The sequence below is a fragment of the Caretta caretta genome, chromosome 1, assembly GCF_965140235.1.
Source record: "Caretta caretta isolate rCarCar2 chromosome 1, rCarCar1.hap1, whole genome shotgun sequence".
NCBI lineage: Eukaryota > Metazoa > Chordata > Testudines > Cheloniidae > Caretta > Caretta caretta.
This window is the reverse complement of record NC_134206.1, coordinates 267,776,801-267,798,855: the sequence shown is the minus strand read 5'-3', so window position 1 is coordinate 267,798,855 and position 22,055 is coordinate 267,776,801. Positions and strand designations below refer to the sequence as shown.

The following is a 22,055-nucleotide window of genomic DNA, read 5'->3' as shown; positions in this document are numbered from 1 at the left end:
TTGAATGCCCGAGGAGCTGCAGACAGACTGGTAATACGAGTGCTCCACTACAAATCTGAGGAACTTTCTGTGCCCTTGGTATATTGACAAATGAAAGTAGGCTTCTCTTAAATGGAGGACAGCATACCAGTCTCCACAGATCCAGAGAGGGAATAATGGATGCTAGGGTGACTATGCAAAATTTATCTTTTTGAGACATTTTTGCAGCTGATGCAGGTCTAAAATAGTCCTGAAACCTCCCTTGGCTTTTCGGATTAGGAAATAATGGGAATAGAAACCCTTCGCTCTTAAATACTGAGGAACCTCTTCTTTGGCTCCCATCTGAAGGAGAGATTGAACCTCCTGGACCGTAAGATTTTTTGTGAGAGGGGTTCATGAAGAGGGAGAATGGAAGGAGGAGTAGAAATAAATTGAAAGGTGTATCCCACTTCTACAGTGCTCATCACCCAACGGTTCATGGTGATACATGACCAAGCACTGAGAAAATGGGAAAGGTCATTTGCAAACAAAGTAAAAACAGGATCTAGCATTCTGAGAACACTATGGCATCCTTGAAACGCCCATAAAAATGCAATCTTAGAATCTTAAATGTCTAGATGAAGCAGGCATTGAAACAAAGGTAAAAGGAGGAGGTGGTCTATGCTGATAGCACCTACTATTTTTTCTCTGCAGGTCCTGACAGACAGCTGGAGCATAATACTAAAGGGGTTGCTGAGGTCTGAAGTGCTTCCTAGAAGGGGCTGGGGTATACAACCCAAGAGACATTAGGGTTGCCTTCAAACCCTTTTACCTGTGGAGTTTAGTATCAATCTGCTTGAAAAGAGGGGATCCTTCGAAAGGCAGATCCTGCAGTCTGTTAGACCTCCTGTGGGAGCCCAGAGGACTGCAACCTACACATGGCCACTGCCAAAGCCATTGACCTGGTAGCTGAGTCAGCCACATCCAGAGCAACTTGCAGCAAGGTTCTCACTACAGTTTTCCCTCATCCACTAGCAAGAATAACTGCTTAGTCTCTTCTTGGATCACATCTTTAAATTTCAGCATAGGTTAAAGTCATACCTGCCCAAAAGTGATTGCTGATTTGAAATCCTGAGCTGCAGCCCCACTGGTAGAATAAACTTTCCTACCAAACAGGTCTAACTTCTTTGAGTCTTTTGATTTTTGGGGTTGCACCCTGATGTCTCTACCTTTCCTTCTTACTGGCAGCAGATACCACCAGGGACTCCATGGGCGAAAGGAGCGGGAATGGGAGTAAAGAAACACATAGCCCTGGATGGTTACAGAATACTTGCACTCGGTCCTCTTTGAAGTTAGGGGAAGGGATGTAGGCATCTGCCACAGTCCCTTAACTGGGTCCATATAATGGCTTCACTGAGAGGCAGGACTGTAAGGACTTGCAGTGGCTAAAATATCAACCAGGTGGTGAAAGGATTATTTTACTTCCTCCACCTGTATGTCCAGACTTAAGGCAACCCTTTTTAACAATTCTTGGTGAGCCTTATAGTCATCTAGGGGAAGTGATATGTTCTCCTCCCCCGAGACTGCCTCATCAGGGGAGGAGGAAGAGGAGGCTAGAGTACTGGCTGCAAATGCTCTTCCTCTCTTTCTTGATCTGCAGGGTCCTTTGAGCTAGCTGTTGGAGTCCGATACCGGGTTCAGTAGTGGAGTCAGGAATGGATGCTGCCTGGTGGGTAGGTGCCACATGCCTTTCTGAGATCACCAAATAGGAGTGCCTGGAAAATTATCTGGAAATGGGGAAACCCCACAGATTTCAAAAAGGCCACTGAATGGATGTAGGCCCCCAGGGACCTCCTAGCCTACTACTCAGTGGTACTCTTGTGACTGGATCTGTAGACTGGTGGAAACGTCTGGAGAAGGAGTAGTGAGAGTGACTCCAAGAATGGGAAATGTAGGACCCAACCTTTGATTTGGATGATAATGAATCATCTTCCAGTGACTAAAGAGGTGCAGTTCCAGATGGTGCTGGCAAGCAGAGCAGAGGTGGAGAAGCCTACAGAGACATGAACATCAAGGTTTTCCACTGTCACAGTACTGAAGGGCAAGCTGCCAGGAGTGCACGAGGCTGGCACAGTACCAATAATACTATTGGTTCTCCCCTGTGTGCTGGTATCAATAGTGTTGACTCTTGTACTGCCAGTGATACCAGCACCAACAGTTAGGAAGTCCCTACCACTGCAAATGTCTTCAGCATGGTGCGTACCAAGACAGTGTCAGTATGATGCAGTGCCTCAAATATGGAACGAGTTCCTTCTCACTCCAGACTCAATTGAACTTGCCTAGGCACTAGAGTCAATAGTGCAGTCTTCTGCAGTAACAAAGCAGAGGAGTGCTTAGACTTAGACCACACTCTACTCTTATTCCTATGTCCAGCAGGTTTTGGTGCCAGGGATCTTCCCCTTTTGGCAATCTGCTTCTTATACCTCTTCTTATGCATTGGGGATGGTAAGCAGTGTTGGGACTGAGGTACAGTAGGAGGTGCACTCCTTACCAATGCCAAGGCACTTAGTACCCAGTCTGACTGACCTGGCTGAGATGGAGGTCTCAAGGCTGCTTCCAAGGAGTAGAAACCTTAGCCTGGCTTCACTATCTTTCTTTGTATGAGGCTTAAAATCCCTACAAATTCACGTACCACTGAGGGAAAAAGTTTCTGGCAACTATGCATGCAATTCTATCTCTGCTTCTGTCATAGAGTTTCTATGTGATACTAGGCAAGTTGCTTAAATCGGATTTTTCAGAGGGGGTCACTAATTGTGCATGCACTAAGAGCGGAATGCACATGTGCAATCACTCAAAGAATAACTTACATTAAAAGAGCTTCAAAGCCACAAAGTCAAACACTCAAAAGATAAGAAATGCCAGAATTAAGGTTGCCTCTGCACCTTTAATTTGCCCCTTTTGTGCGTATGCCATTATGACGTAATCTTTAGTTACATGATCACATACTATTTTTTCCACAGGATTCCTTCCTTATTGAGTGCACAGAATGGGTGGTACTCACTTAATGAGCAACTACTGAATATTTTTACTCCCCACTGTTCCATAGGTGGGCCAGGCTTATTTACTCCACACTATTAATAATTCTGTCTGCAGACTCTGAATTTCCTGATGGACTTTTTAATGGCACTCATCACTATAGTAACCAAGTGCTTCACAAACATTCATGAATTTATCTTCTCAACTCCTCTGTGAGATGAGAGGGTATTATTATTATTCCAACTTTACAGATAGGGAACTATGGCATTAATGTCAAAAGTGTCCACTAATTTTGGCTACCCAATTTGAGACATCTAGTACCTGATTTTTCAGACAACTCAGCTTTATATAGCACTTTATATCTTCAAAGCACAGTTCCTATCGACTTCAGTAGCAGCTGTGAGTGCTCAATAATTCTGCAAATCAGGCCCCATATCCTCAAGTTGGGCACACAGAAAATGAGGAACAAACAATTAGTGACCCTCTCTGAAAAACCTGGCTTAAGCAATTTGCTTAGCATCACATAGAAACTCTGTCAGAGGCAGAGATAGAATCCAGTTCCCCAGGGCAACATTCAACCACTTTAATCATGACACCATTTTCTCTCTTTCTGCACTCCCCTGCCTCTTTCACCACACACCTTCCAATTTCAGCAATGAATGAGGCAGGGGTCCTACAGACAGTCTCCTTCATTTTATAACCCTGATTCATTCCCAGACCAGGTGCACCCCCATCCACTGATGAGGCAGGGGTCCTGTGTAAAAAAAAAATAGTATCTTATCATGTAGTTAAAGACCATATCATAATGCATCCATACAAAGAGACTGAATTAAGGTTGCACAGGCTTGCACTAAAATATTTAGCCTACTCTCCTAACAGAATGCCACATGTGAAATTTAATAACCACTTCACACTTGGTATAGTGTGGTATTCTGTCAGGAGAGTAAGATCATGGAGCAGGTCCTCAAGTAATCAATTTTGAAGCGGAAGGTGATCAATTTTGAAGCAGAACAGTCAACATGGATTCACCAAGCGCAAGTCATGCCTGACCAACCTGATTGCCTTCTATGATGAGATAACTGGTTCTGTGGATATGGGGAAAGTGATGGATGTGATATATCTTGACTTTAGCACACTTTTTGATACGGCCTCCCACAGTATTCTTGACAGAAAGTTAAAAAGTAGATTGGATGAATGGACTATAAGGTGGATAGAAAGCTGGCTAGATCATCGGGCTCAATGGGTAGTGATCAACAGCTCAATGTCTAGCTGGCAGCCGATATCAAGCAAAGCACCCAAGGGGTCTGTCCTGTGGCCGGTTTTGTTCAACATCTTCATTAATGATATGGATGATGGGATGAATTGCACCCTTAGCAAGTTTGCAGATGACACTAAGATAGAGGGAGAGGTAGATAAACTGGACGGTACAGATAGGGTCTAGAGTGACCTAGATAAATTGGAGGATTGGGCCAAAAGAAATCGGATGAGATTCAACAAGGACAAGTGCAGAGTCCTGCACTTAGGACGGAAGAATCCCATGCACTACTACAGGCTGGGAACTGACTGGCAAAGCAGCAGTTCTGCAGAAAAGGACCTGGGGATTACAGTGGACAAGAAGCTGGATATGAGTCAACACTTTGTCCTTGTTGCCAAGAAGGCTAACGGCATCTTGGGCTGCATTAGTAGGAGCACTGCCAGCAGATTGAGGGAAGTGATTATTCTCCTCTATTTGGCAGTGCTGAGGCCACACCTGGAGTACTGCGTCCAGTTTTGGGCCCTCCACTACACAAAGGATGTGGACAAATTGGAAAGAGTCCAGCGTAGGGCAACATACATGATTAGGAGGCTGGAACACATTACTTATGAGGAGAGGCTGAGGGAACTGGGCTTGTTTAGCCTGCAGACGAGTGTGTCGGGGGGGAGGGAGGGGCGGATTTGATAGCAGCCTTCAACTACCTGAAGGAGGGTTCCAAAGAGGATGGAGCTAGGCTGTTCTCAGTGGTGGCAGATGACAGAACAAGAAGCAATGGTCTCAAGTTGCAGTGGGAGAGGTCTAGGTTGGATATTAGAAAACACTATTTCACTAGGAGGGTGGTGAAGCACTGGAATGGGTTACCTAGGGAGGTGGTGGAATCTCCATCCTTAGAGGTTTTTAAGACCTGGCTTGCCAAAGCCCTGGCTGGGATGATTTATTTGCACAGTCATAAACCAGTAAACACACACAAAGGGAGAATTCAGGGCTGACAGCCCCCCCCCCCAACCTCCTCTGCCTGCTCCTCACATTCTCCACCCCCTCTTATCCTTTTCCCTCCCACTCACCCAATCCCTACCATCTTGCCTTTTCCTAAGGTCCCCAACCCTCTTCCCATTTATCCCCTTCCCCATAATATCCCCACCCCTTGCTGCAGACCCACATCCCTCTCCCCTATTCCCACTTACTCTTCCACCCCAATCACCCGTCCCCTCTCCTCCCAGTGAGCATTCATATGTGTAATTTATTTTATTTTCAAAAATAGTTTTAGTAACTTCTAAATATTCTGCTGTACTCAAATTACATTTCTCCAAACTGGAAAAAAAAAAACAACAAGACAAAACACCTTGGAAGAGACAGATATTTCCCAAATGTTTACAGTTCATTCTCTGATTTCTGCCCTGGGTGGGTTTCAAATGTTAAAAGTTGCTAGAATCCGTGAAGTTAATGAAATGCTATTTTTTCCTGGGAGTTGTATCTTGTGAATCTCTTGCTTAAATGACCCTACATTTGGATAGTCCTACGCTCCTCTCACATGAGACACAGCAAATTTCAAAACAATCCATGTAAGCCTATAGAATACTTAAAACACTTGTCCTTTGAACAGGAAGAGCTTCCCAACTTTAGCTAGAGCAGAACTGGCGCTCAGCTACGATATTGCATCCAAATTAGAGGCAAAAGGAAGGGGAGGGACTCTACACATCCATCATCAGTATAGCAGCTCCAGAAAGGTGTGAAGTGGCCCATTCTTCTCAGTTGAAAGAGTACCCAATGGAGAGGAATACAGCCCAAAACAATAGTTCTGAGATAAGTGAACTACTCCATTCATGTCAGTGGCTCTTCCCATCTCCCCATCCCTGTGCTGGGGATGGTTTATCCTATGTGTCAAGCATGTCTGTTCTAATCTCCCTACCCAAAGAGACAGGGTTTCCCCAGAAACTGGCTCACGTGTGTGTGCGAGGATAGGAGATGGGCTCAGATCTAGTTAGAGGGACAAGGAACCTCAGATCCTAGCTCACCTGAGAGGATATGGGGAGGGTCAGACCTGCCCCCAGACAGGCAAGCCACCTCCAGAACCTGACTCACAGTAGGGAAGGTAGGAAAGTGGGGGTGTCAGACTCTCATAGGGGGGCAGAGGCCACCAGATCCTTCCACACACATGAAGATAGGGAGAGGGACTTAGGCCCCTAGATCTTGGCACAGAAGGGGAAAATGTGGGCTGACAGGTGCTCTGCCCCTATTCTTCCCAATCCTTCTGCCACTCACTACCACATACCCTTCCCAATGTGTGTGTGCGCCTCACTTCCCCTACCACCTATCCCCATTTGTCCCATTCCCCGTAAATCCTCTCTGCCCTTGATGGAGCCCACAGCTCCTCTCACCCACTCCTCCACTCCCTAAATACCCCTCCAAGCATTCACGTCTAATTTTGTAAAAACTTTGATTACACTCCCAACAAACTATTTTTTTAAATCACATGCTAACAGATTTTATCAATAAGCCCCCTTAACTTTTCCAGATTTCTTTGCAAAGTGGGACTTGAACTGACACTGACTAGGTCAAACCCAAAGGGCTGCTGCTTGTTTCCTTGAGCTATCCAGATGGTATGAAATTTTGAATGCTAAAAACTCTGTTAACAACTTTGTCCACACATGCTCAGTGTAATCCATTTGTCACATGAGCCTTAAAATTGCTTGGAGTGTAACCCACTGGAGAAGCAAACTCTTTTTTCAAATAATGTTTTAATTTGATTTCCATCAAAGGGCTGGTGGGTACCATGCACTCTGCTAGGGTAATCCTCATGTGCTGGAGACCCTGGTATGATTATTTGATTCCTATCTATGAGAAAAAAAGCATTGCCAGAATAGATCAACTTTAAGAAACATTTTTCCAGGGGGATGTATCTCAGGACCCTGTGGCCAAATGGCCCCAAATTTGGATCACTGACTCTATACTGAACCCCAGTGAGGTACACCAAATTTCAAGACAATCAAAGTAACTGTACAGATTTTAGAGCACTTAGAATGGTCAAGCTTTAAAAGGAAAGCTGGTCTTAACTTGAAATATAGCAGAACAAATGTATGTATAAGCACGAGAGAGAGTTTAGACTGTATGCACATCTACTCTCTAGCTGAAGAGGTTGGGAAGGAAGAATTCCAACCCACAGCCTGTCTATGTATGATCAGTTCCAAGCTGGATGTTGGATTCTACATTTAGGCCCAAGTCATTATCATTACTGGCCTTGTAAGTTGTTTAATAACAGGTAGAAACACTATGCATTATCGCACTAGAAAATAACAATAAAATAACTGTCAAACTAAGATGTTACAATGAAGTAAATTTAAGGGCCAAATGCTTCCCTCAGATTCATGCATGCTATTTCCACTGACTTCAATGGTGCAGTGTGCGCATACCTGAGGGAATAATTCAATCCTAAGGCAATAGAAATCAATTAAAAATCAGTTACACTAAAAGTGACCTTATTTCCAGGAAGGGGACTAGTCCTTTGGAGTTCAGTGGAAACTCATCCAGAAGCAGAAGCTTAAAGGTTGGCAGGCCCAAAGCATTTCTTTGCACAGTATATTGGTTTTCGAAATCTATGAAACCATGTTTCTTCCCACTCCCGTCCCTGCACCCACTTCCTCAAACAAACGTTTCAATGGTCTTTCTGAAAAAGCAATATAAGCAGCCTTGCAATCATAAGCACTAGCAATCCAGAATGTAGCAAGTAGGGAAATACATTCTGTAAATAGACAGATTTCAACCTCAAGATTTCAGTAGATTATAATAAAAAGCAAATATATACATATATATAAAATTAAAATTTAAAATACCTTGAGAGTGTCCTGAGATTAGGATAACAAAATATAAAATTCTGAATTTGTCAACAAGATGAATATATGAATAATATCTCAATATTTTTGTTATAAAGTTTGGTTTTTGCTAAAAAGGAGAATGACTATGAAAAAATCCAGAAAATGGAGTAAGAGTTTACCTATTTCAATCAATCATCCTTCATATTCTTAAAAGCTTTTAAAACATTACTTAGGAAAACACAAAAAGGAATAAGAATTCCAATCAGAATTGCTGGTTTCCGAAGGCACTGAGCCAAAATCTCATCTGGTCTAGATTAGCGTAGCTCCACAATGCTGACATTGTCCTTGCTTTGCTGCATAGATAAGAAAAGAACAAGTGACTACATGACAAATTTCTACTTAGAAACCATATGTTCTGAGTTGTGTGGTTACAGGGATCTTGCTTTAACTTATGCTGCTGGTGCAAGGTCCCTTACACCAGGGGAAGACTGATCCCAGCAGAGCTCAGTTCCATCACACTCCCTCACATCTTCTCCTCTCCCTTATGACAGGGGGTGGAGGAGCTGCTAGTGTAGGAGGTGACTATACTGCTTCTGCCAGCTCTATGCAAGCAAAGGTTCTCCCTACAGAGGAAGAATTCTTTGCTGTAAATCTGTGGCTTGTTTACGAACACTTTGCACTGATGATTAAGGAAAGAATTGTCAAGCACTGTCTCCTGGCACTCAGGCCTAGCTGTTGGCACAGAAATCAAAACCAGACGTAGGGTTGTGACTGGGCCAAGGGTGGCACTAGAATCAAGATCCAGGGACAAGCCAGGTCAGAACTGAGATTAGAGTCCATAGACAACCAGTGCCATAGCTGAAGTCCAGGTGCAAGCCAGAAGTTGAAGCCAGGTGGTCAGAGTCTGACAGTCCGGGGAGGGTCAGAAAATAGAGACAAGGCTGGAGTGGGTCAGTAACAGGGCTGGAGTGTGGTCAGAATATGGCAAGGACAAGACTGGAACAGAGCTCAGGCAAGGTAGGGGCAGGAATAGGAACAGGAGCAAAAGCAAGGCAGGGAGTCTCAAGAGTCTGATACAGTCCGAGGCACCAGGAGGGTTCTTGGCCGGACAGTGCTGTTACACAGACTGATTTGCAACTCTGTCAGGATTGGGAAAATACCTGAGCATGGGGGTCATCTGACCCTGGGTGGACTCAGGGAGAGGTTGCTGCCACATGCCTGAGGGCTGAGTCACTGCAGGCTCTAGTGGAAGGGCATGTTAGTGCAGCTGGGTTGTTGCTGCATGCCTGAATAATGCTTCACTGCAGCTCTGTTGGAAGGGCAGCTGAGTGAGAAAACTTGTCTCTTCACAAAAAAGTTTAGAAGAAAAGAGTTTGTGTTGTACACTTCAATATAAAGACAACAGTCCTGATTTTCAGTGGTGCTAGGAACCCATAACATCAGGTGAAGTCAATGGGAACACCACGGGTAGTCAATACCTCTGAAAAATAGGCCATAGTCTCAAAGTTTAACCCATTACCTGTGGGGACCAAGCCAGCAGACCAGTTATCTCATTTGGAAATACTCCTATAGATCAAATATAAATGTTAATCTAGGTATGAAAGGGGACTTCGGGGTTCTATATTTCCCTATATTTGGGAACAGTTCAGCCAATAGATATTGCCACATTTTGGACATACTTATGCACATGTTCTGGATTCAAGATTCCATGTTTCAGCGGGCTACTTTGTTCTCAATTGTACAAAACATATTAACAGGCATCATTCATGGTTATTTGGTTAGGGTTTCCTCTCAGTGTCCTCTCCTTCACTCACTGATCAAGTGGAGTGAGATTTCTCCAGATAATGAAAAATAAAAGTTCTTTACTCATTTCCCACTTTTGAGTCAATTTTAACAAAGAACTCTGTGTGCAGTATCTTTCTCTTTAAGCCCGGCTCTTGGGACAGGCAGAATTTTCATTAGTGCCATACTTTATTTGAAGGCTAGATAGAGCCAGTATTAGATTCAATCACTAAAATGTTAAGAGTTATTTTAGAAAGTACTCTAAGAGATTCTAACAGCACTTCACCTGAATAAAGGCTGGTATTAACATACCAAAAAGCTTGCTTCAGAGTAAACAAATGCCAATGAACCCTCCGGCACTAGAGGTTTAGAGTGCTGCGGGGACTGAGAGCTCTGGGTTGTAGGCTGAATTCATCCTCTGGCCAACTTTTAATTTGGGTTTTATTTTATTTAAAATTATCTCAGGGTCGAGGAGGGGGTAAAGGAAGGTTTCTGTTATGCAGATACACTGCTGGGGATAAGGGTCTCCCCTCCTACACTGAACTGGAGTGGGTATGGAGCTGCTGTGTCCTCACTGACTAAACATCTCTGCAGAGGAAAAGTGCTTAGACAACTACATCACTGCTACTGCTACTGCAAGATTTCCATGCTACTGGCACAAGAGCTACTTTCATGAAAGTTCAGTTATTACTGTCAGATATTTTTAAAACCTACGCATAGTACAACAGAAATTATTATTATTAATTTGTATTACCGTAGCACCCACGACACCTTGTCATGGACCACAACCCCACTAGGCACTGTGCTAAAACAGAACAAAAGGATGGTTCTTGTCCCAGGAACTTGCAACCTAAGTATAAGATAAAAAACAGATTGGGGAGTACAAGAATACAATGAGATGATACTGGTCAGCATGACAGGTAATGGTCCCTGCATACTAAGAGCCCGACTACTGTCAAGGTTTTTTTTGTAGCTATCACAAGGAGAATTCGGAGGAAGGATTTGAAGGTGGATAATTAGGTGGCTTTGCAGATGTTTACATAAGCACCACATAAGCATGTGGAGCAGTATGAAAAAAGCACAAAGGTGTTTGTCTGAAATTTAGCAAGTGGGTAGCGAAGGCTGTCATCGTAGGCTGACTGGAGGCAATCAATCGACAGATTGATAGCAAATGAGAGCTGATAGGTAGGGCGGGGACTGAATATAAAGGACCTTGAAAATAAATAAAAGTAGCTTATATTTGACACGATAGAGAAGAGGGAACCAGTTGAGGGATTCGAAGAGAGGGATGACATGGTCAAACTGCACTAGGAAACTGAGCTTTGCAGCAGAATTCTGTATGGATGTGATATTAGCTATTACATACTCAGAACTCTGGCCAGCCAACCTCTTTTTCTGAACTAAAATACAAATACAGTAAAGAAACCAAACAAGTCTCAAACTTGAAAATCAATCCTTCTTTTCCCTTAATACTGCTAGCTCATTAGGTCAGAGACAAACACTGTCTTCATCTCACTCAGGATTTACCTTTTTAATTAGAATTATTCTGCCAACTGCCTATCTAAAGTAGAAATCAACTTCCATTTGCCTTTCCCCTTTAATCTATAAATACAGTGTTTAGAGAATAGTTAAGATTTATTCCCAGCTAGAACAGAAATGCAAAATGTACTAACTGATGGTGTTCAATAATTGACAGACCATTCTTCCTATTTGGCTTCTCAGGAAAAAAAAGGTGCATTTTTAAAAGGATGAAGCCAAATACTTTATTTCTATATTTGTATGTGTCTCCATAATGAGATCTGAATTTCTGACATGTCAAATGTGCTGACATGACTAGTAAGAACACTTCTTATTGCAGTGTTACATGAGAAATATAGGAGTTGGATTGAACCCATCACAAGCTGAGGAACCAAATCAAGTTGTTAGTTTAAATCTAAAAAAATGTAAATGATTTATGTCTTGGATAACTTGAAAACAGTTTCTTTCTCTCTTCATTAGCTATTGCAATAGTTTAAAGTGCTTAAGTTAACAGTTCTACATTCTCAGTGAGGAGTCCTCAATTCTGGAATTTGTTTTTCCAGAGCCAATATCTGCAGACCAAGTCACACTCCAAAGTTCATCTATTTTCGGAGGCTCACTATAAATGTGTGAATTATGATAGTCTTAGTTTGGGCCATGTTAATTGTGGATATGTATACAAAGGATACATCAAAGATACAAAATACAAACATTTAACTTGGAGCAAGGTTTGCAAATCTCTCTAGAGTTACAGCCCTATCTTTCCGGAAGTGGCCACACAAAGTTTTAATTGTCATTATGTGGTAAGCATCAGCAGACACCCATATCTGTAGCAATATACGTATGCCCATCCATCTTCCTAGTGGCTCTTTACCTGTGGTAGCTGATTACACACCAGAGATGTGGTTTCTTTTGTGTCTGACATGGGCTTTAGTTTGGCCAAATTTAGAATAGGGGTTTATCAAGGTAATAAGCCTCTTATGAACTTTGTGCACAGGCAGTGCTGATCCCTATTTAGAGCATGGAAGCATTTGGATAAGAATTACAGATGTCCCGATAGAGACGTGCAGTATTAATATCAACATAGACATTTCTACAGTGATACTGAAATATAGTATATTGTCATTTCGACCACAGATCTTATCCCTGTATCTTCTTGAATGTTATTACTCTTTGGCTTTTTCCCCTTTAGTCCAATAGGAAAAAAAAATAGAAAAAACAAAAGCTCATTTTTATATAATACTTGTCTAGATATATTTTGAGACCTAATGGAGGACTTGGGCAAAAATAAAGAGACAGAGTTAAGTATACACAATTAAAGAGCCTTTTTATCCTCTTAGTGAGTGACAGATGATTTTTATTAAAACTGAATTTGCTTAATAACAATTTAAGTGTAAAAGAAGCAAACTAGTTCAGGAAATTACTGTCCTCCAGTTTAAGTAAATCCTGAAATGAACCTCCTTTATTAAAAGGGAAAAGGGACCAGCCCATATCTGGAAAACAATCTTGAACCAATTTCATTGCTACTATAGTAGCCCTTACATTTGTCTTATGTTAAAAATAGGCAAGGAAAATTATTTTTAAATTATGAAATCACTCAAAATAATCTGGGCAAAGACAGATACATCCTGGAGGTAAATATGTGGCTGCGCGGGTGGTGTCGACAGGAGGTCTTCAGCTTCCTTGACCATGGGACCCTGTTCTGAGAAGGCAGACTGCTGAGCAGAGATGGGGTCCACCTGTCAAGGAAGGGGAAGACTATCTTCGGATACAGACTGGCTAACCTTTAAACTAGGTTTAATGGGGGCAGGAGATAAAAGCCCACAGGTAAATCCAAAACATGGAGACTTGGGTGAGAGGTCAGAATCTGGGGGTCAATATGGGAAATCACAGCCCAGATGAAGGAGACACAAGAGGGAATACAGAGGGGAAATCTAATAAACATCTTAGATGTCTGTATATTCATGCAAGAAGTATGGGAAATAAACAGGAAGAGCTAGAAATACTAATGAATAATCACAAATATGACAATTGGCATCACAGAAACTTGGTGGGATAATTCAAATGACAGCAATTCTGGTATAGAAAGGTATAGATTGTTCAGAAAGGACAGGCAGGGGAAAAAAAGGGAGAAGGTGCCTTGTATATCAAATATGTATACACTTGCACGAGGCTGAGATAGAGAAATGGGAGGTAGACCAGTTGAAAGTCTCTGGGTAAAGATAAAAGGGGTAAAAACAGCGGTGATATCATGCTAGGGATCTACTATAGACCACCTAAATAGGAGAAAGAAGTGGTGGATGAGACTTTTTAAACAACAAAATCATCCAAAAACACAGGACTTAGTGGTGATGGAGGACTTCAACTACCAAGACATTTGTTGGGAAATACAGCAGGACACAGATTATCCAACAAGCTCTTGGAATGCAACATAGGCAACATTTTATTATCGAAGGTGTAGAAAGCAACTGGGGAGAGGTTATTCTGGATTTAATTCTGTCAAACAGGGAGGAACTAGTTGAGAATCTGAAGGTGGAAGGCTGCTTGGATGAAAGAAATCATGAAATGATGAGTTCCTGATTTTAGGGAATGGTGAAACAGGGAAAACATCAGAATAAAGACAATGGACTTCAAGAAGGCAGACTTTAGCAAACTTAGATAATTGGTTGGTAAGATCCCATGGGAAGCAAGTCTAAGTGGGAAAAAGGGTTCAGAAGAGTTGGCAGTTTTTTAAAGAGACATTATTAAGGGAACAAGAGCAAACTATACCAATGCAGAGGAAAGATGAGAAGTATGGTAAGAGGCAATGCTGGCTTAACCAGGAGATTGTCAATGATATGAAAACTCAAAAAAGAGTCATACAAGAAGTGGAAACTAGGTCAAATTACAAAGGATGAATATAAAAACAACCCCACAACACAAGCATGAAGGGACAAAATTAGAAAGAGCAAGCACAAAACAAGGTTAAACTAGTTGGGAATATAAAGGGTAACAAGAAAGCAGTTTACAAATACATGAGAAGCAAGAGGAAGACCAGAAACAGGATAGGGCCATTACTACATGAGGAAGGAAAGAGAACAGAAAACGCAGCATGGCCAAAACGTTAAATGTCTTTTTACTTATTTTTTGTCTTTTGGGGATTTGCGGGGACAGTTGCGGGGATGGTGCTGGGGGTGGGGGCAGCGTGCGGAGCCACCTCACCCCGCCTTCTTCCCCCATGCCCCCAGGGGAACAGAGATGTGCCAGCAGCCATACACTTCCGAGAGTGGCATGGTGCCAGGGCAGGCAGGCAGTCTGCCTGAGCACCGCTGCGCTGCCAGACTTTTAGCGGCCTAGAGATCGTGATCAACTGGAAGAGGCTCCAGGATCAAGCAGTTGAACATGATTGATGGGTTGGTGACCACTAGCCTAGACGATCCTTCTGTAAGGTGAGAGCACAACAGTCTGGAAAACCATACTCAGAAAGTAGTTATCAATGGTTCACAGTTAAGCTGAAAGGGCACATTGAGTGGAGTCCTGCAGGGATCTCTCCTGTGTCTGGTTCTGTTCAATAACTTCATAAATTATTTGGATCATGGCATAGAGAGTACACTTATAAAGTTTGCAGACAATACTAAGCTGGGAAGGGTTGCAAGTGCTTTGGGGGAACAGGATTAGAATTCGAAATGATCTTGACAAACTAGAGAAATGGGAGTTAAATAGGATGAAATTCACTAAGGACAAATGCAAAGTACTACACTTAGGAAAGAATAATCAATTTCACAAATACAAAATGGGAAATGACTGCCAAGGAAGGAGTATTGCAGCAAAGGATCTGGGGGGTCATAGTAGATCACAAACTAAGTATGGGTCAACAATGTAATACTGTTGCAAAAAAGCAAATATTCTAGGATGTATAAGCAGGAATGTTGTAAGCAAGATATGAGAAATAATACTTCCACTCTACTCAGTACTGATAAGACCTCAACTGGAGTATTATGTCCAGTTCTGGGAACCACACCTCATAAAAGATGTGGACAAATTGGAGAAAGTCCAGAGAAGAGCAACAAAAATGAGTAAAGGTCTAGAAAACATGAGCTATGAGGGAAGATTGAAAAAAATTGGGTTTGTTTAGTCTGGAGAAGAGAAGACTGAGGGGGGACATGATAAAAGGTTTTTACAAGGAGGAGGGAGAAAAATTGTTCTCCTTAACTTCTGAGGATAGGACAAGAAATGGGCTGAAATTGCAGCAAGGGCAGTTTAGGTTAGGCATTAGGAAAACCTTCCTAACTGTAAGGGTATTTAATTACCTCAGGAGTGTGCGGAATCTCCGACACTGGAGGTTTTTTTAAGAACAGGCTAGACAAACATCCATCGGGATGGTCTAAATAATACTTAGTTCTGCCTCAGTGCAGGGGTCTGGACTAAATGACCCATCGAGATCCCTTCCATTCCTATTTTTCTATGATTCACACATGTTCACCATGGGAAGATTAATGCATAATCAATCAATAAATGACATAACTCCAAAGCAGAAAAGTACCAACATTAAAAGTAATTTATGAAAAACTAGGAGTTGATAACCAGTAAGAACCTAAAATACTGCTATATCTTTTAGAGATCTGATAACACTGCACCTTGTTACATACCAAAGACGTTAAAGATGTCTAGAAATTATAAATGTCATGAAGTAGAAAGCAACTGTTGAAATGTTGAAGAAACAAGCAGCTCATAAAAAGCTGGAGCACTGACTAAATCTTGATTGTCACTATTCAAGTTCATTAATTGACTGATCCTGCTTCACTGAAATCGATAGAAGAAATTGGACAAGCCCACATTCAGTAGCACAACAAAAGTGCAAGACATAACAGAAGTAAGAAAGTTGCACTATGAGAAAGGAGACAGCAAGTACTCTGATGTACTGGGCAGACCTGATGAGCTGGACAGTCCTGATATGCCATCCTGCTCTGTGGCAGTATGATTCACCTTGCACAGGACTCACCTACTGGCATGCCTGCATAGATGCTAGTGTTTAGTCTTCCAGTGGATAAGGAGGATTTAGCCCTACATTTCTTAGCCATTTTCCTTTATCCTTCTCCAGAATATCAAGAGTGTTAATGATTACTTGACAAATGTCAGGATTTAAGTGAAAGATTTTTTGGGGAAGTTATACAAACTACAAAGGAGGAGTCTTGGGGTATACTATTATATCACTTCAGATGTAGTATTAAGTCCCCAAACTACTCTAGGAGGAAGGAACTGCAGTGCCTTTATACTAAAGGGGGGTGGGGGGAAGGAATTTCTGACCTGCAGATAATTTCAAGATTTCAAAATATTGTTTAATCCCAAACTAGGAAGAAAATCTGAAATCTTGGAATTTTCATTAAATGTTTCTTCTTTGTCATATTGACTATTATATTCTAATTTATAATACAACAAAAGTTCAAACAAATGTTTCAGTTTCATTGAATCAATATTTTTCAATGGAAAACTGTTCCATTTGAATATTTTCAAACAGCTCCAATATTAACAAATGTTACATATTCTGATGCTATTTTAAAACATTTCCTTATTCTGGGGGTTGGGGGGAGGGGCATCAACAGCAGCTGCCCTTTCATACAGTAGATTTCATGCTCTAAAAAATAAAACAAAAAAACCCCCCAAACAACTTGTTACTGAAAGCTTGATGTAGTTGAAAGACAGCCACCTATTTTAGCTTATCTAAAATGTTATATGTAAATACGCTCTCCAAGAAAGCTTAAGATATTAAGCTCAAGATGTACTCTTGCCTAAAATATCAGACACATACAGCCAAATTTTCATGTGTTACAAAATTGAGAGGAGAATTTGTCCCATGTGTATGCAGTAGCAGCTGTACAGTGGTCTAATGGTCTTATGTGACCATGAAGAAATTCATCTCCCTGACACCCACAGTTGCCTTGTGAAAAGCCTGTGAATTTCCCAAGAAGAATGAAATAATCTGCCAAAACCATGGGTAAACAAACCTCTGAAATTGCCTTTGTAAATTGAACATTTTGTACATAAAGCTTAACTAGATGGGTAATACAATATGATGCTTACCCTTTTAAATTCTGTAGTTAAAAGATTGCAGACAAAATTTTCAGAAGTACCTATGTGACTTAGGAGACATTCCCATTTTCAAAAGTGACTTAGGCACTTCAGAATCTAAGTCTCATTGGATCTCGAAATCACTTAGGCACTTTTGCTCTGTGTCTTTTTAAAGAGTGTTCAGGAAATTAGAATTTTGCTACTTCTACAGGATGTCCATTGTTCATAACATTTATTTTTCTGTACATTATTCCATTTTTAAAATGTTACTGTTTTCTAGAGGAAAGCACAGGGAAAAGATTTATTATTTTGTATAAATAGAAGTGTGTAGTAGATACTTTTGTGCCAGTAGATTACGTCTATAATCTAGATCAGTGGTCCTCAACCAGGGGTAACCATACTTCTGGGGCTATGCAGAGGTCTTCCAGGGGTACATCAACTCATCTAGATATTTGCCTAGTTTTACAATTGGCTACATAAAAAGCACTAGCAAATTTTCATACAATTTCAAATTTCATACAATCTGTTGTTTATAGTGCTGTATATATTACACACTGAAATGTAAGTACAATATTTCTATTCCAGTTGATTTTATGATTATATCGTAAAAATGAGAAAGTAAGCAAGTTTTCAGTATTAGTGTGCAGTGACACTTTGTATTTTTATGTCCACTTTTGTAAGCAAGTAGTTTTTAAATGAGGTGAATCTTGGGGATACAAGACAAATCAGATTCCTTTAAGGAGTAGAGTAGTCACTGATCTAGATGATACTGTATTGCACTCCTATAGATTTAGAAACATGATAATAGAAACAGCTGCAAAGGGTCTGGCAGAGAAAGATTGTAAGAATACTCTATTGTAGAGGTTCTCAAACTGTGGTCTGCGGACCACTGCTCCATTCAGGTGGTCTGCGGATAGTTCCTTCTAAGGTGTTTGCCTGGGCAGCTGCACACAAAAGAATGAAGGGCCACCCAGGCATGGCTTCACTAATTAGGTGCCTGGACCCTGGAGAAGAAGCACATGTAAGGTGAGGTGGTGGCCTTAGGAGAAATGGGGGTAAATGGGAGGGGACAGTGGGATGAGAAGAGGGGGTTGGGGGAAATTTGGGATGTGCAGGGCTGTGGTAGCCAGAGAAAGAAGTGACTTTCCAGGGCTGAGGCTGTTGGGGAGAGATGGCCATCCTTCCCAGCCCCCACTCAGGGGCTGCCTCGGCCGGGGAGAGAGGGAGAGATCCCCCCCCGTCCTTTATAGACCCAGCTCGGGGGCTGCCGCAGCGGGGGAGAGAGGGCACATCCATCTCATTAGAAAGGTAAGACTACTGATATTAAAATATGAGTTGTGTGCTTTTATTTGTAGAACAAAAAATGTTCATTATAATAACATTTTTTTATATAGCGCTTTTATCCAAAGCGCTTTACAATAGTTAGCTAATGGTACAAACAACATTTGGAAAGATCATTAAGTGGTCCACCAAGACCCTCAGCAATTTTCAAGTGATCTATGAAAAAAAATTTGAGAACCACTGCTCTATAACTTACAGATTTTAAGATAGAAAGATAAATACCTGTGCAAGAATGGGGAATCCAAGGTTCCTACATCCATTGCAGGGTGTCAGTGCCTCCCATAAACCTGCAGGACCACAACTGTTTTCCCGGACATCTTCCTCTTCCTCCTCCCCTGGTGAGAGGTTTGCTGATGAAGGCCTCTGTGGAAAATTAAGTTTACTGGAACATTATGCAGAAACATTTTGCTTTATTTTACCATAGTTAAAAATGCTAAGATTGATTGAGAAACTTCACATTTCCAGAAACTGATAAATATACTGCATTTTCAACTTAATACAGTGCATCTATTCAATCAATAATCAGTAAAGCATATTATATTACCTAAAGAAAAAAAGATGTGATGAGCTACAGTAAGCTGTATTTTAAATAGTCTCTGTCTCTGAAATCCTCTTATTACTCACCTTCAGTCTACAAATAATATTCAGATTATGTATAATGTACAACACCAGACACCCTGCAACTTTTCAATTGAAAAAAAGAGCATTTTAATTTAAATTTTAGTTTTTACATTATTTTTCCACTAGAGCTTGCAGAGAATGAAAACTAACATTAAATTTTTACTGCTCTTAGAAATTGTACAGTAGGTAGAATATTGCAGAAACACCAGAAGATAATGGGATCTTCTTTCCACAGCCAAATATTATATTAATTAAAAATATATATATAACTACAACCATTTTAGCTTGAATTGGCCAGTGGCTTTTGCAGAGAAGTAGTAGAAATTTAATCACAATTTAGGATAAAATTTTTAGTTTGATGTTTACCAATGATGAAAAAAGGTAACTTGTTATGTATGGTGAACAATACTTATTGCTTTTTCATTTAAAAAAAAAAAAACCAAAAACCTGCTATGTTTGTTTGCCCTAAACAGCAAGGGCAAGGGGTTTCAGGGAAAGTGATTCTATTGTTACCGTTTTGTTTCCTGCTTCAAGTCTTTGTTGCACAGACTCAAAATTTTGCCTACTGTGGAGCCACTGAGCATATTTGAAACACATTTTATGTTTTCATTTTAAACACTGTCATTATTCTATAACGGTTGTTGGGAGAAAAGGTGGGCATTTTTCTATTTACACAGATCATCCCCCTTTTCTTGACTGTGATCCTACCTCCTGCCCCCATCCTTAGTAAGGAGTTGTAGGGTGGGATTTTCAAAATTATACTGTGTTAGCCTATCTTTGATCCCACTGAAGTGAATCACAGTTTTATCATTTATTTCAGTAGATGATATAGGTCAATGCTGAACACTTCTGAAAAACCCTACCCTTAGAACAAAGTTACACTAAATAAAGTTACACATCTTGTAAGGGCTTATCTATACTACTGCTAAAGTTGATGTAACTTGAAACCCTCTCCCCTTCCCTCCCCCCAACATAAGGTACATTGATTTAAAGCAGTGTCTACACTGCACTATGTCGGTGGGAAACACTCTCCTGCCGACATAGCTTCGGCCTCCTGTTGAGGTGGAGTAATTACATCGACAGGAGACCGCGTCAATGCAACTGCACCAACGTAGCGCAGTAGTGAAGACAACCCCTAAATTACACTTCCATCTTAATTCCATGCCCCATGTGGTTACTTTGCTCACGTCTAACTCACGTATATAGAATAACCGGCCCATGGACCAGTTCCAGCCTGCATGATATGTTTTGCCTTCCTCTGTAGCATGGGGCACGGGTCACTTGCTGGAGGATTCTCTGCTCCTTGAAGTCTTTAAACCACCATTTGAGGACTTCAATAGCTCAGACATAGGTGAGATGTTTTTCACAGGAGTGGGTGGGTGAGATTCTGTGGCCTGCGTTGTGCAGGAGGTCGGACTAGATGATCATAATGGTCCCTTCTGACCTTAGTATCTATGAATCTATATGGCCCCACTAACATTCAGATTCTAAACTTTCATTTAACAGAAAAAAGTTTGGAGCGCTCATGTTTGCAAATATACTGTCCAAATGCGAGTAAGTAGTCCTAAATTCAGACTCCAGCCCATTGACCCAAGATTAAATTCAGAATTTATTGCTCTCCACCAGTTTTTACTCCCTTGGTTTAAACTCACTGTATCACCCATTACAATACTGGAGCATCAAACCCTAGGTGGGTTTTTGTTGTTGTTTTGTTTTTGTTTTTTGAGTGGTTGGTTTTTCTTGGGGGAAAAGAGGAAGGGGGCTTTTAAGAGTGCATGTTTGTTTACTTTGCATTTTAAGATTCATTTTCTAAATCTGTTATTTTTTGAGGTTATTCTGACAGTCAAGTAGTGCTACAGCATGTGTTACTATAGCAACAGCATTTTTGCATGGATTATTAAGAGAATTGGGGGAACTCTGCAGGGTTTGGGTCATGAAGGAGTTCTATTGTTATATAGTTGTGTAGGATCAGAAGCAACCCCCGGGGCCTTGCTATCTAAAATTATGTTATGCTACCATCTGTCATTTTTATCCTATATGTTTACAATGGAAATATATAAGCTTTAAGCATTGTGACAAAAAACAAAGCACTCCCTTAACAAAAAACAAAACAAAAACCTAGCTTGCCCTCTATTCCCCAAAGGTGACAATCTACTTCTAGTCACAAAAATTTAGATTTCTATAATAAACAATGTCTACTGCATGCTTTGGCACACTTACTTTTGTTTTTATAACTGTGGCAATTTGCTTATGCCACTCCAAAAATATAGAAACATTCCCAAGAAACTCCCTGAAAAAGCACAAGAACAAATCCGCACAGACACACCCCTGAAACCCTGACCTGGGGTATTCTGCTACCCAAGATCCATAAACCTGGAAATCCTGGACGCCCCATCATCTCAGGCAATGGCACCCTGACAGCAGGATTCTCTGGCTATGTAGACTCCCTCCTCAGGCCCTATGCTACCAGCTCTCCCAGCTATCTTCGAGACACCACTGACTTCCTGAGGAAACTACAGTCTATCGGTGATCTTCCTGAAAACACCATCCTGGCTCTATGGATGTAGAAGCCCTCTACACCAACATTCCACACAAAGATGGACTACAAGCCGTCAGGAACAGTATCCCCGATAATGTTACGGCAAACCTGGTGGCTGAACTTTGTGACTTTGTCCTCACCCATA

At 41.3% G+C, this 22,055-nt stretch overlaps 1 protein-coding gene across 10 annotated transcripts in view; it reads right to left on the bottom strand.

The window, feature by feature from the left end:
• Positions 1–22,055, bottom strand: part of ANKS1B (ankyrin repeat and sterile alpha motif domain containing 1B) — a 770,082-nt gene that overhangs the window by 558,163 nt on the left and 189,864 nt on the right. For all 10 annotated transcript variants that reach the window (XM_048835480.2, XM_048835488.2, XM_048835486.2 and 7 more), the window contains one exon: positions 18,973–19,113. In XM_048835480.2, coding sequence (XP_048691437.2) covers positions 18,973–19,113 — 141 coding nt within the window. The remainder of the gene's footprint in view (positions 1–18,972; positions 19,114–22,055) is intronic.